Below are 15,250 nucleotides of genomic sequence, written 5' to 3'. Positions count from 1 at the left end.
GGCTTAAAAACATATTAGCAATCAAAATGTAAAGAAGCTCAATTTACACAAACTGCAACAATAAGTAAACAAATCAATCAATAAATAACAGCATTATGGGACAACCAAGGAAACATGGTCTCAGGCGAAGATAAAAAAATAAAATGTAAAGTAAATAAATAAAAGTAAATAAATAGCAGCATCACCGTTACCTTCTATCCATTGCTATCTCTGCCTTTCCAGCCAACCCATTCCATTTTGGGAACATCAGCTTTAGCTCAGTATTAGGAGAAGTTAAGAGTAGAATACTATTTAGCAATAAAAAGGAACAACTGACACAAGATGAAATTCAACTGCATTGTGCTATGTGAAATAAACTAGATTCAAAAGACTACACCCATAAAATTCCATTTATATGGTATTCTAGAAAAGACAAAACCACGGGGACATAAAACAGATCAAGGGTTCCCAAGCTCTGGGTGTGGGGTGAGGGAATGAAGCACGAAGGGGTAGGAGGGAATCTGCCAGGTGCAGGTGGGGTGGGGTCGGGTGAAGGAACTGTTCTGTATCTTGATTGTGGCGACGATAGTTACATGACTCTAAACATAGGTATTTCAAGAATCATAAAACCGTACACCAAAAAGTACAGAATTTACTGAATGTAAATTACACTTCAATTACAAGTCAATCTGATGTTTTGTGTATTTTTAAACGTTACTGATAACTTATAGAAAAGAAATATCTTTCTCTCTGCTTAAAATCTGCCATAGAATTCACTATGCTAGCTTCTTCGTGGACTTTTTTTTTTTTTTTTTTTTTTAAGAGCTATTCCTTGCCCTGAAAGAGTTTAGCAGCTCATTAAGGAAACATCTAAAATATTAAACTAAGTTACAGAAAAAGGCTAGGCCAACAATTTTGAGTGATAAATCACAGAATGCACTTTATATGTGCCGTGTGATGAAGGAAAAAGCAGTTCCCTTTGCCAAGAGTTATGAGAAATGAATGGCACACAACTTTGGGTAAGTCTTACCGCTTCTTAATATAATGGTTATTATTATTATCATTTCTAACTTTGAAGCGAAGAAGCTGAAACTTATGGAGGACAAATACTCCACGATCCCTCAACTCTTAGATCTTAAAAGTTGACAATTCTAAACAAAGCCTTTTTTTTTTTTTAACCCAAAGCCTAAAATCTTTTGCATCGCCGTGTGGGGCCCCCACAGAAGAGGTTCTGATGACTACCGCTAGGTGATGTGATTTCAGCGGACAGGAACGCCCCTAATTCCTCAAATCTCACAAGTACTTCGCACGAATTCTACATAGAAATCTCACGATTTAGAGCCACGTACTGTCAAGTGAGCTCCACCAGGCCTTGAATGGAAAACTGGCAAGAAAGGTAAATTGGAGCCTCGTGGGGATCACTTTTCCACTGGCTTAGGGTGCACTGACATACTCTGACAGGTTTTGATGGTAAGGGAGGTGCGGCTTGGAGACAGTCCCGAACTACTGGGAAAAAAGGTCAGCGCGAAGAAGAGGTGAAAGCAGAGGCGCTGAAGATACTCCCCTTCCATTACACCACTCCGGCCGGTCCCAGCGGGGCCCGGGAGGAGGAAAGGCCACTTTTTGGCCCCTCGGAGGACCTCGGCTAAAAGATCTCGGTGGACTTGTCCCCGTCTACGTTGCCCAAAGTCAAGGACCCACCCTGGGGCGTCAGGTGCCCGCGCGGGGAGAGACGGGGGTGTGCCGAGCTCGCGGGGGTCCGGCCGGGCGCACAGACCAAGGGCTGCGGTGCAGCACCGGGCCGGGCCGGACAGGGCCGCGGCACGACAGCGGTCCGTGAAAATTACCAACGTGTGGCGGGGCGAACGAACTCGGATTGTCCCCTCAGGTGCCATCACACGCGCCGCACGTGGCTTTAGTTTACGGGGCGCCCTTCCTTTCCCCTCCTGTGCACGGATCGCGCCCCCGCGGCCCCCGCTGGCACCTCACCTCTCCAGTTCTTGTACGCCGGGATGTAGTAGTATTTGTTCCCGTACTGGTCTGTGCCCACCAGCTCCTTCACCTCCTTGGACAGCGCCCTCCACACTGTGCGGACCAGACCCTGAGACCAGCCCATGGCGGCCCCCCGGGTCCCAGCGTGAGCTGCTGCTGCAGGGTCCGCCGCGACATCAACAAGCACGCCCCGCCCACCAGCCCGGGAACGCCCACTGGCCTCGCGCCCTCCCAGTAACGGCGCTCACCATTGGTCAGATGGCTTCCTGGCTCTCCCAATGGGAGGCGGCGTTGTTAGAGCCCCGCCCCCGAGCTCTGTCATGGCCGCCGCCAGTGTACCTATTTGCGCACAAGAACGGGATGCTAGGTTTTTTGTCGGCGCGACAAGCCGGATTGGACGACCCTCTTCACCTACAAAGAGCGGAGTCCACACGCAGGTATAGAAAACATTACTCTTTCTTTCTAATAGGCCAGTTAAAAATTGGATCAATAGCTATGTTGGCCTTGCCTCATACTTTCTGGCCTTATTCTCTATCACTTTCCTCTTACCAACCTCGGCTTTACTCCTCTTTTGGAGCCTGTATTATAATTCTGTGTGTGGATACGCACGTAGCTAGAATGTATACAAATCCCAGCCTCCCAGAAGGAAAGCACGCATTCCACATAAAGCATATTGTTTGCTCCAAATACTTAAGGCACAGTGAACCATCCTCATCCAGTGAGCCATTCTCATCCCAGAAACCAGGCAAGGGCCAATCTTGCAAGTAAGCCTTTCTAAGGGTAGCAGTTTCAGACCTGCGATATTAACTCTTTTTTATTATTAACACTTTGCCTCCTTCCACACACACCTTACCCCTGTTTCCCTATCTTACAGTACTACCCTCCCACTTTCCCTTCATTTTGATTTCTCATAGTTCCCCAACAATTCAGTCCCTAAAGTCTTGAGGTTGGGCAGAGATAGGCTTCCAAACAGGAATTAGGTTGGCCCAGAGTGATATCTCAGAGCCTGAGGAGGTAGTCTGAGTGTGGGAACTCACAATCTCAAGGTGATAAGGGAGTTTGGAGTTGCAGAAATTGAAGCTCAAGCCTCCTGGGTAGCATCCTTATTGGCGAAGGGGATGGTAGTGATGATAGGAGATTAGTTATATACAGGGGGACTGACCAGATAAATTAATACATTAATGATAATGAACGCCATGTTTCTCATTGTTAGAAGAGAACTCAAGGAAGGGGTGATAGATTACCTTTGTATGTGTTTGTTTAATATTTTACTTGTTACAGGAAGCACATATTTCTGTCATAATTTGAATAATCATAAAATGGAAAAAATATTTTAAGAAGAAATGGAATTTCAATGGGAAAAAACTATTTTCAGGTGGAAATTTAGAAATGCCAGGACAGCATGGTGATCTGGAGAAAGAAAAAGTCAGAGTTCAGATGCAGTTCAGCTAATTATAAGATGAATGACCTTGGGCAAATTACTGATATCTTACCGTAGTTTAAAATTCAGGAAAAGCATTTAATAATATAATCTACTATCTAGGAATTCTACGAGTTAGGATTACCACTTATTACACTTACTATTACCACTGATTACAATGTCATTAAATAGCTGACTTTTATTATTAACTGTTATTGTTATTGGGCAAGGTCAGAGAAGTAGTAAGTGAACCTAAGGCTAACCTGTCTTCCAGAAAACAAAGGGCCATGTATATCTTTAAATCAACTTCCTAGTGCTAAAATGATATCCAAAATGGTTTAAATTATCAGTGCTGCTATAAAATATCAGTTTGAAACTTTTCTAGCACTACATTGTTTTTTGTTTTGTTTTTTAAACTGATTAATTTGGTGGGGTAAACATTTCATATAAATTAATATCATATTCATCAATAATGAATTTAGAAATCATTCTGGTTAAATTATTGTAAATTATTTTTAACATGGTAGAGATTGAGACAGTTTTAATAGTTAACATTCACTAGGCACTTACTATGTCTAGGCATTGTAATGAACACTTTTTATGTATTAACTCATTTAGTCTTTCTTTTAAATATATTTTATTGATTTTTTCAGAGAGGAAGAGAGAGGGATAAAGAGTTAAAAATATCGATAAGAGAGAATCATCGATCAGCTGCCTCTTGCACACCCCCTACCTGGGATGTGCCTGCAACCAAGGTACATGCCCTTGTCTGGAATCGAACCTGGGACCTTTCAGTCCGCAGGCCGAAGCTCTATCCACTGAGCCAAGCCGGTATCGGCTCATTTAATTTTAATAGCCTGACCAGAATAATGATGGTTTACAGCTATGGAATATCAAAAATTTCATTCATCTTAATTTATGAGATTATTAATTTATTTATAAGTATTTAATTGGCTTTATTTAAATGTGCCTAATTGTTGAGTTAAACATACTCATTTTATATTTACACCTAAGGCATAGGAAATGCTCCTGGAATTTATTTAACATACTGTAATTTAAGCTTTTGTCCACTAGGTGTCCTCAGCTGAATTTATCAGTTTAAATTTCCATGAAAATTTGTCTCTAAATATTTGAATAAAAATTTAATAAAATGCACTCTTTAAATTAAATTTAAAGGACTGGCTAAAGAAGATGTGGCACATATACACAATGGACCACTACTCAGGCATAAGGAAGGATGAAATATCATCATTTGCAACAACGTGGATAGACCTAATAAGTCATTCAGAAAAAGCTAAGAACCATATGATTTCATTCATATGTGGGGTATAAAACAAACTCATGAACACAAACAGTAGTGTGGTGGTTGCCAGCGGGAAAGGGTTAGGGGCTAAGGGGGCGGGGGGGGGGGGGGGTCCTAATATATGGTGACCGTAGAAGATTTGATTGTTTGCTATTTATTTCATTGTTTGCTAAGACTTGTATTTTGCATCAAACCCTTTTGGCAGCAAAAAGACAAATAAAAAGCAAATTGTATATTAGTGTAAAATTAAATATTGATATCCTTTTTCTTAAGAAAACCAATGTATTGTACATGAAACTTGCTCTAAATACTTAATATTTACCAACCACCATGAGAGCTATAGTGAATTCACTGAAAACCAGGATATACAAATCTGGTAAAGAAGTATATATTTCCAAAGTTAGGAGTTATTTTAAGACATTAGCACATGGTATAATATTAGGTCTAGTAATAATTAATGTCGTTTTCTAATACTTTTTAAAATCGAATTTATTTAAACAATACAACAAAATTTAATCAACAATATAGTTGCCGTTGTTTTCTACTACTTGTGCCCAACGCTCAGGAAGCATTTTAATCCCTCTGTTGTAAAATTCTTGTGATTTTGATGCAAAAAATTCGGTCAATGCATTTTTGAGGCATTCTTCATTATTAAATTTTTTTCCAAGAAGGAAGTTTTGCAAAGAACGAAACAAATGGTAATCGGAAGGGGCAATATCAGGAGAATATGCAGGTTGAGGGAGAACTTCCCATTCCAACTGGCGCAGTTTTTCAGCAGTGATTCTTGCAGTATGCGGTCGTGCGTTATCGTGGTGAAGAATTACGCCCTTCCGATTAATCAGCGCGGGTTCTTTTTCTCTTAAAGCTTGGACTAACCTTTCCAATTGGGCACTATACACTGCACTTGTAATGGTTTGGTTAGATGGTAAAAGTTCATAATGAAGAATTCCTTTAAAATTCCACCAAACACACAACATCACTTTTTTCGCATGCAAGTCAGGTTTTGGCGTGGGCTGCGGAGCCTCATTTTTGTCCAACCATTGAGGCCGCCTTTTCAAATTAACATACAGCACCCATTTTTCATCTCCGGTAACAATTTGCTCTAAAAACGGCAAACGGTTTTGACGAGAGAGGAGCGAACTGCAAATTGTGACTCTTTGATTACGGTTATTGTCGGTCAACTCATGAGGAACCCATTTTCCAAACTTTTGGACTTTGCCAAGTGCACGCAATTGATTGGAAATTGTTTTTTGTGAACAATTTAAAGTTGTCGCAAGCTCTTGTGGGTAATTTGAGGATTTTGCACCAAAAGAGCTTGAAGAGCTTCTTGATCAAAATTGGACACACGGCCTCGACCACTCTTGTCATCTAACGAAAAATTTCCCTCGCGAAATTTCTCAAAGCAACGCTGGCATTTTCTGGCGCTAACTGCATCTTGACCAAGAGCACTACAGGTGTTTTTTGCAGCCTCACTTGCTTTTCTTCCTAATTGGAACTCGTAAAGCATGCAGTGCCAAATATGCTCTTCATCCGCCATCTTCTTAGCCCTAGTTTTGCAACAAAAACCAAACCAAACACAAACTTTTTCAAGCAAAACTTGTTAATTGCACTTCCCACGTTCTGTAGATACCACGTGTTTGAAGGTTATGTCAATACAAGTCAACGCCAAGAAAGATTTTAAACGAATGTTTAAAAACGACATTAATTATTACTAGACCCGATATATAGTTCTTGTAACATAGAAACCCACATCTGGAACCTATATAAATTAAGTTTAAGAGAGTACTTCAGGAAAAATTATTTACAGGATTGTTAGTATTTTTATATTTTAAAATTTTGTGTAAGGTCTTTAAAAATCCATAAAAACTTAAGAAAGAGACTTAAACATTATTTGCATTTTTTAAGTCCCCTTTCCCCCCAAAGATGTCTTTATTGATTTTAGAGAGACAGGAAAGCAGGGAGAGAGAAAGAAAGAAATATGTATGTGAGAAACACTGGATTGAACCCGCAACCTAGGTATGTGCCCTGATCAGAGTGAACCTGTAACCTTTTTGGCATATGGGATGATCCAATCAACTGAGCCATCTGGCCAGGGCTTACTTGTGATTTTTGTACTGTATCTAATCTTAGTAAGAGTAAGGACATTTTTTTATGTTTGAATTATTTTCTTATTGTTTTATTTTATCTCTCCCCCCCCCCCCCCCACCCACACACACATACCTTCTTTAATTTTAATTTTTTTTTTAAAGGGTTTTGGGACTGGAGTTAAACAAAGACAGAGATGTTGAAAGGATTCACAGCAATGGAATTAACAGCCTGGACATTGAACCTATTGAAGGGAGATAGTAAGTTTATACATTTTTCTTTCTAAGTGAGAAGCAGTAAAATCTTGCTTTCGGGTTAATTATGTAAAGGTTTATAAATATTAGTAAAAATTTTAAGTTGTAAAGTTTTAATCTGGGATTACTAGAGCTTCATACCTACAAAATTTTGCCAGATAGACATATTCATTTTTAACTCAGAAAGTATTTAAGTGTTGGGATATGTAACTATAGTTGCTACTCTCAAGGAGACTAATATGGGGGAGATATTAAAAAGTAAAAGTATATTTTAAAACATTAAGTTTTAAGCAAAACAGAGTTTTATTTGGCTTTACCACTTATTAACTGTGTGACCACCTGTCAGCTGGGTGACCATGAGCAATTTATCTAACTTTTCTAATTCTTAATAGCCTTAGCTATACAATGGGAACAATAATATCAACAAGTTTATTGTGAAGATTCATTGAGATTATATATGTAACAGTAGAGACTCAGTCAACGAAGTTCGTGCCCTTGGGTGGGTTCCTCGGCCTGGCCTGCACCCTCTTGCAGTCTGGGAGCCCTTAGGGAAGGAGAGGCTCCCACCACTGCTGCTGCACTTGCCAGCCGTGAGCCCAGTTTCTGGCTGAGCAGTGCTCCCTCTGTGGGAGCGCACTGACCACCATGGGGCAGCTCCTGCATTAAGCATCTGCTCCCTGGTAGTCAGTGTGTATCATACCAACCGGTCTTTCTGCCATTGGGCTGAAACCAACTCTTGGACATCCCCTGAGGAGTCCCAGTTTGCACGAGGGTACAGGCCAGGCCAAGTGACCCCACTGGTGTACGATCGGGGCCAGGGAGGGACGCAGGAGGTTGGCCAGCCAGAGAGGGACTGTGGGAAGGTTCCAGGGTGTGTCCAGCCCATCTTGCTCAGTCCTGATTGGCCAGACCCTAGCAGCAAGCTAACCTATGGGTTGGAGCATCTGTCCACTGGTGGTCAGTACATGTCATAGCGATTGGTCAACTAGTTGACTCTCTGCCCCCTAGTGGCCAGTGCATATCATAGTGAGTGGTTGAGCTGCCCTGCATATCATTAGCATATTATGCTTTAATTGGTTGAATGGCTGACGGGACACTTAGCATATTAGGCTTTTATTATATAGAATGATTAGCATAGGAACTGGCATATCGTTACTGGTTGCCATTACTCTTATCAATCCAAAGCATTATTACCTATGCTTTTATACTGTGTGGTCCATTTCCCACACAACAGCTGAAGTGCTTGGAAAAATGCAAATCATAACATATTATTATCTTACTTAAAATTCATCTTGATCCCCACATGACTACAAGAAAGTTCAAAACCCTTCATGTAGTCTGTCCTATATAATAAAAGTATAATATGCTAAGTGTCTGGTCATCTGTTTAACCAATGAAAGCATAATATGCTAAGGCTGCTCAACCACTAGTTATGATGTGCACTGACCACCAGGCTGCTGACAGTCTGGTTATCTTGCTGTTGGGGTCTGGCGGATCAGCACTGAGTGAGACAGGCTGAACACACCCTGGAGCTCTCCTGCGGTCCCTCCCCAGCTGGCCAACCTCCCGTGTTCCTGCCTGGCCCTGATCATGCACCAGTGGGGTCCCTCGGCCTAGCCTGCACCCTCTTGCAATCCAGGACCTCTCAGGGGATGTCAGAGAGCTGGTTTCAGCCCAATTCCACAGGCCAGGCCAAGAGATCCTACTGGTGAATGAATTCATGCACTGGGCCTCTAGTTAATTTAACAAGTGTAGAAGTAACTGAAGAAAAGTTTATCATGTCTTATGTCTTATTATTAACATTAAAATAAGCCAAGAAAGGTTTGATAAAATTTTATTTTTTATTTCCATCTTCTGTCCTGGCCTCACATGGTAGTAAATGAGAAACATGAAGAGTGAACAAGTCCTCACTTAAGCACATGGTTAAATCTGAAAGATGACCAGTGATAACTCTTATCTTTTTCCTGACCTTTTTAAGGCTTAACATAACACATCCCATTCAAGGACAGCTGTGGGGCATTTGCTTATAAAATAATGCAAATATGAACAGCCAATTTCTTTTGGTCCTGGATTCTGGCGGAAGAATATTTAGTACAGATTCTCCAGTCAGCCATGTGGGATAATGATCAGTTGTTTGATCTGTGAAATACATGGAGCCATTGAGAAATGTGGGAAATTCTAGATTATATGTGTGAGAAATATAAGCTGAGGAATCTTTTTGCAGAGCATATAAAGAGAAGTCAGGATTCTCGCTGCAATGGTTTTTCCCTTCATTGCGTGGTAAAAATCTACAACTATTTATTTCATTGTTTGCTAAGACTTGTATTTTGCATCAAACCCTTTTGGCAGCAAAGAGAGAAATAAAAAGCAAATTGTATATTTAGTGGAAAATTAAATATTGATATCCTTTTTCTTAAGAAAACCAATGTACATGAAACTTGCTCTAAATACTTAATATTTACCAACCACCACAAGAGCTATAGTGAATTCACTGAAAACTAGGATAAAACCAGGGTATACAAATCTGGTAAAGAAGTATATATTTCCAAAGTTAGGAGTTATTTTAAGACATTAACCTGAAAATAACATTTTAATAGGTGCAACTGCATAGAATACATTTGCATATCATTCTGTAAATCTCAATTTTTCTTTTATAACTTCTCAATTCTCCCATCCAAGTACTAACCAGGCCCGACCCTGCTTAGCTTCCTAGATCAGACGAGATCGGGTGCGTTCAGGGTGGTATGGCCGTAGACAACTTCTCAATTCTTATAATTAATTTTATTCCTCTTTAACACCAGATTGTCTTTTCCATATAAAAACATGAAGCTGTATCTCTTTTTGGGTTTTCTCTATTACATAATAATAATCTTACTGTTAAATAATGTCCAGGCCATCATGTAGTTCAAGTACAGTCAATTCCAGTAATAATTCAGTTTTTTCATCCAATTGCTGGAATCAAGCTTATAGAAGTCATTCTAGCAAAGATGAAACATTTGGCATTATTGTAAATACCATTTAAATTTAGTTTAAGAGTTCAACTTTAAAAACATTTGTTTGTTTTTGTTGTTATAATACATGTAGTGCTGTGATTTTAAGAAATGCATTTCACAAAGCCCAAATATAAAGCATAAAGGTTTTTGAAATTGGTTGTGGAACACATGTAACTCACATGTATCCAAACAAGCTGCAACACTTTATCAACCAAACTAAAAGTTGTAGTTGTTAAAATTTATAAATATTTCTGAATAGTCATAATTAGAGTAAAAACTACAAATGTAATGAAGCTAATGAATAAAGAAACAACAACTATTGCCCACAACCAATTGGATTTTAGAACTCCTTGATCAAAGAACTTTGAATTACTGCTTTTAAATTAACCTAATTGTTCTACAAATTGGTATTGAATTTTTCTTAAAACAAGTCTGTAAATTGGTGCTACTTAAGACATGCTGCTATTAATGAACCCTTTGTAACTAGCTCACCACAAGATAAGGAGCTTGTACCAGAATGTAAATCTACTACATCACTAAGCACACAGATTAGGTGAGCTGAAATTTTTTTTTGTAGCAAGACTTCCTCAGTGAAGAATGTTCATTTCTGGCACAAGCTCTTTATGGACAAGTAAATTAAATAGCAAAGAAATTAAAGATGGCAAGATCAAAACTAGTGTATAACACTTAATAATAAATACAAGTGAGGATACTTCCTCACAAGCCACAAGGTGTGAATGAGTGGGAATAAACTGAGAAGTAACTGCAAGATCTATGTGGTATCAGCATGTATACTAGGGAAGGCCATTAAAAGCATTGGGGCATCAGATAGACCTGATACCTAACATAACCAGCAGTCAGTTGAAAACTCAGCAAGCCAGTTTGACTACAGCAGCTGAAAGTGGGAGAGGATGGCATATTCTGAATGTTCAAGGGGTTCTCAGACCTGTGGAGCTAGAGCTTCTTATATCTCTTTAGCTAATCAACTACAGATCCCCTGTAGGACGGAACCCTATACTGAGGAAAACTACTTGGAATAGAATCCAAATTAAGTAATATAGTGACACTAGAACAAAGGAAAGAGATGGCCCAGATAAATGTGGGAGAGGTAACAACCAGGAAATCTCTGAAAGTAAGCTCCATAGTTTGAGCATCTTTCAAAAGAGAAGAAAATGCTCTAGAAGTAGAAAACATAAATATTCTAAACCAAGTCTCCCTTCTAAAAATTTAAGAAAATTAATTTTATGTAAAAATGAGCAAAAGAACAGATTAAAGTCAAATTACATAAAAAATTATTATAAGAATGAAGAGAATAAGCAAAAGTTATGCAATGATAGATCACACAGTTATGTCAGAAAGATATGCTAATAAAGTAATGAGAACTTCAACCTAATATTTCAAAACTAAAAGTCATTTTAAAAAGATATGAAAGGATAACATAAGTTGTAATTAGAAAAACTCAGAAATGAGATGATCAGATTCAAGAAACAATTAGAAATAAAAATGTTTCAGAAATGAAGACTAAAGCATAGGGAACACAAGCAAATACATATACGATATAATGCCTTAGGTGAAGTTGAAACTAAGGAGAAATCCAATATAATAAAATCCTAATATGCCAATCAACCTAATGGCGGAACTACCTGTCACTATGATGTGCACTGACCACCATGAGGCAGATGCTCAATGCAGGAGCTGCCCCCTGGTGGTCAGTGCACTCCCATAGGGGGAGCACAACTCAGTTAAAAGCTGGGCTCATGACTTGCAAGTGCAGCAGAAGTGGTGGGAGCCTCTCCCGCCTCCACAGCAGTGCCAAGGGTCCCTTGGGGAATGTCCGGCTGCTGGCTTAGGCCTGCTCTAACATACCCAGCAGTCAGGGAAGCAGGGCTAAGCCAGCGATCAGACATCCCCTGAAGGGTCCCAGACTATGAGAGGATGCAGGCCAAACTGAGGGACTCCTCCCTTCCCCCAGTAAATGAATGTTGTGCACTGGGCTAGCAAATATTTACATATTTTGGACTTGTCCAAAGAAATTAAGTTTCTTATCTAAGGTATTCAGGAAATAAAATGAGTCAGAGATTTTATATCCAGTCAGATCTTTAAGGACAAATTGTCAATAACATGCAAGAATTCAGGGAATATGGTTCTTGGGAATCTACCAGAGAATAAAATCAGAGAACCAGAATGAATAGTCAGCAACATGAGGATTGATAGTGAACAATAATATTAGCAAATAGCAATACTTTATGTAGATCTATAACTTCATAGATCTGTATCTCTTCCCTACTAGATTTTAAACTCTGCGAAGACAGGAATCATACCTACCTTGTTCACAGTTGTATTAGCAGAGTGCCTAGCATATTGCAGGTCTCAAAGTTGAATGAATTGAGTAAAAATGTTCATAATGGAAAGAATCTAATATTTATTGATCACTATTTTTTTGCCAGGCAATATATAAGGCACTTTGCATATTACTTTTATATTTATATCAACTTTATGATTTAGGTGAAACTGTCTCCCTTTTCTAAAATGTTTGAAGTCTGAAACAGGTAAAGTAACTTGCCCAGGATCATATAGCTAGCTGGCATCAGTAATAATCAGCTAGCCTATCTGATTCCACTTCTATTTAGCACAATTATAATTAGGACATTTAAAATTACTTTGTAATATATTACTTTCTACTGTCCTTTCTTTAAGTATCGTGTTTTACTGTCCTTTTTTTGGGTATCATAAAAGTAAATTTTAAATGATCACAGTGAATCTTTTCATATTCATTCTGTAAATAATAGATTAAGAAAATTTAGTTTATTGAAGTCTTGATTAATTTTTACTTATATTTGTGGGCATAAAATATGTGGGTTTTTAAAGATCAGTAAGTTTCAGAAATACATAAACATAAATAATTGAAATATATAAAATGATGTTAACTTTTTTATTATTAGCATGTTATCAGGTGGTTCAGATGGTGTGATTGTACTTTATGATCTTGAGAACTCCAGCAGACAACCTTGTTACACATGTAAAGCAGTGTGTTCTGTTGACAGGTGTGTATTAAAAATGAATTCATTAATTTATAAAAAGTTGAGTGTTTTTTTTGCATCAAATGCAAACTATGAAAATAGTCATATGATTGAATGTCTCAATCAACTTGTTCACATGATGTATTTACTTGGGTATTCCTTGACATTTTCTTAAAAAAATAATAGCAAGTTTAGATGTAGATGTTTTTAATGAGACTTTCTCAAAACATCATTTCTCAAAAGGATTTTATTTAAAAACTTTTGATTATGTGCTTTTTATTCTCTACTTACGTAGCACGCCTCAGCGAGCTATTAGCTTTTACTACCACTTAGAGTAGGAGTCATTTATGAGTCTTTCAGCTAATTATAAACACAAATTAGGGTTTTTTTAGTTGATATTAATAGAACAAAAAGATTAATGGCTAGAAGCAGTGAATATACTGGCAGTCCCTCACCAGACAGACATGCACATGTGCACACAGCCCTCTTACCTCTCTACTTACTTAAAGCTTCCTAACTTACTAGTAAAAACATACCTCTCTTTGTCTTGGATTTTCTGACTATTCTTTACTGTCTTTTCAGGCTTGTGAGAATTATTTTTAGGGCTTTACCAAAATGTTTTGTGGTTTTAATAAAATGTTTTATTTGTTCATAATGGTCACTTCTTGTCACCTATTTCTGATCTGATGTTGAAAAGACCTTTAAATTTACAGAAGGAATAGGTGTTGAAAAAATGCTTTTAAGGAGAAAAAGTCATGAACATTAATATAACAACCATTCTGTATTAAATTTGTTCCCACGGTGTTTGAAGAGGTGTATGAGTCCATGAAATGTTTGAGAGATTGATGATTGTTTCTTGGCTCTGGTGCTTCATTTTGGGAAATAGAGACTTATGAAATATTTCTCCATGTTCTTACAAGGTATCTGTGAGAAATGAAATGTTATTTAAGTGACATACTATCTTTCAAAAAGCACACTGGAAACTATAAAGCCACTGTGTGAATGTAAAGTAATATATAGTTATAGGGAAACTTAGTACAAAGCAAGCTACCATCTAAAATACTCTGAAATGTGGTTTCTTATAAAACTTATATCATTTTATAGTCTTCACTACCAAAAAATAAATAAAATCTAAATTCTTAAGTGTAGGAAAGTCATATTAATTAAATTCATTTTTATCTTGTTTTATCTTAGATAACATTTAACATTGTTTAATTTGTTATAGCAAAATAATATTTCTGGTGTGTAAAGTCAGGTAAATGTTTAGTGTATCAGCCTTTTGCTTTACTTTTGAGTTCACTGTCTTTTAAAGTATAACATAGGCTTATAGTGAGCATCTTTACAAAATGATTTAAATTAGCATATTTATATTCAAAGACTTTATAAACGAACTTTAAAAAATAATTTCAGTAAAAATTGTTGTTGAGTTAATGTGGCTTAGATGGTTTCCTGATATTTATTTGGGCTATACTTAATGTATTTGTTCTTGGGCAACAAAAAGGCTTTTTTTCTCTACGAAAATTCTTATTAATGTGAATGAGAATAACAGATTATACATAGTAAGGGAATAATAGAATATTTTGTCCTATTTTAAATTAAAAACATTTTCTACTTAAAATATAAATGAGCGTTTGTGATCACCACATTAAAGATTTGATTTGTTTAAAACTAGAATATCTCCTTGTAGATCAAGATTCTTAGAAGTAAATAGAACTTAATTCTTCTTATTTTAAGCAGAAATTTATTGGGATATTGGTTAAAAAAGAAAGTTATTGGAAAGATAATTAGTTTCTTACATACTTGGCAGGAAGTTGGAAGAATTAAATGTAGAAAATGAGCAAAAGCAGGAGAAACTAGGATAGGGAACACCATCAAGGCTATTCCACAGGAACAATTTAGTTTCTGCTACATGTCACCAACACAGAGTCTAAACTCCACAGCTATGAATAATTGCCGACTATCCTTGGGATTTGTTTATTACTAGCTAGAGTTTTAGAGTCCCAGGCAGGATTGATGAAGTTTGAGACACATGCCCATGCCCCTGCTGCCAAGGGGAAGGAAACGCGAATGGAGCCCCTTGCTTTCTGTAATAAGAGGCAGGGTCTTGCCATTCAATGAAACAAAGGGGATTTTCCCCAAACAGGTGGAGTTTCATACTCATTCTCAGCAGCCAAGAAAAGAGCACGTGCCCATTACAATCTACC

The 15,250-nt window shown here is 37.9% G+C and overlaps 2 protein-coding genes across 5 annotated transcripts in view; one reads left to right on the top strand and one right to left on the bottom strand.

Moving 5' to 3' along the window:
- The window catches only part of NDUFAF2 (NADH:ubiquinone oxidoreductase complex assembly factor 2), a 90,044-nt gene extending 87,854 nt beyond the window's left edge, over nt 1-2,190 (bottom strand). The window contains exon 1 of the mRNA XM_084880624.1: nt 1,969-2,190. Within this exon, the coding sequence (XP_084736750.1) occupies nt 1,969-2,095 (127 nt within the window). The 5' untranslated portion in view covers nt 2,096-2,190. The remainder of the gene's footprint in view (nt 1-1,968) is intronic.
- Nucleotides 2,191-2,226: 36 nt separating this feature from the next.
- The window catches only part of ERCC8 (ERCC excision repair 8, CSA ubiquitin ligase complex subunit), a 33,143-nt gene continuing 20,119 nt past the window's right edge, over nt 2,227-15,250 (top strand). Inside the window, exons 1-3 of one of the 4 annotated variants that reach the window (XM_084880615.1) lie at nt 2,265-2,408; nt 6,944-7,039; nt 12,969-13,070. In XM_084880615.1, coding sequence (XP_084736741.1) covers nt 2,332-2,408; nt 6,944-7,039; nt 12,969-13,070 — 275 coding nt within the window. In that variant the 5' untranslated portion in view covers nt 2,265-2,331. Of the gene's footprint in view, nt 2,409-6,943; nt 7,040-12,968; nt 13,071-15,250 lie in introns of all 4 variants that reach the window. The other 3 variants (XM_084880614.1, XM_084880617.1, XM_084880616.1) reach the window with 3 other exon arrangements.

The sequence above is a fragment of the Pipistrellus hanaki genome (genome assembly GCF_964339955.1).
Source record: "Pipistrellus hanaki genome assembly, chromosome: 4".
NCBI lineage: Eukaryota > Metazoa > Chordata > Mammalia > Chiroptera > Vespertilionidae > Pipistrellus > Pipistrellus hanaki.
Note: the sequence above shows the minus strand (reverse complement) of the source record. Positions and strands in the feature narration are given on the sequence as shown.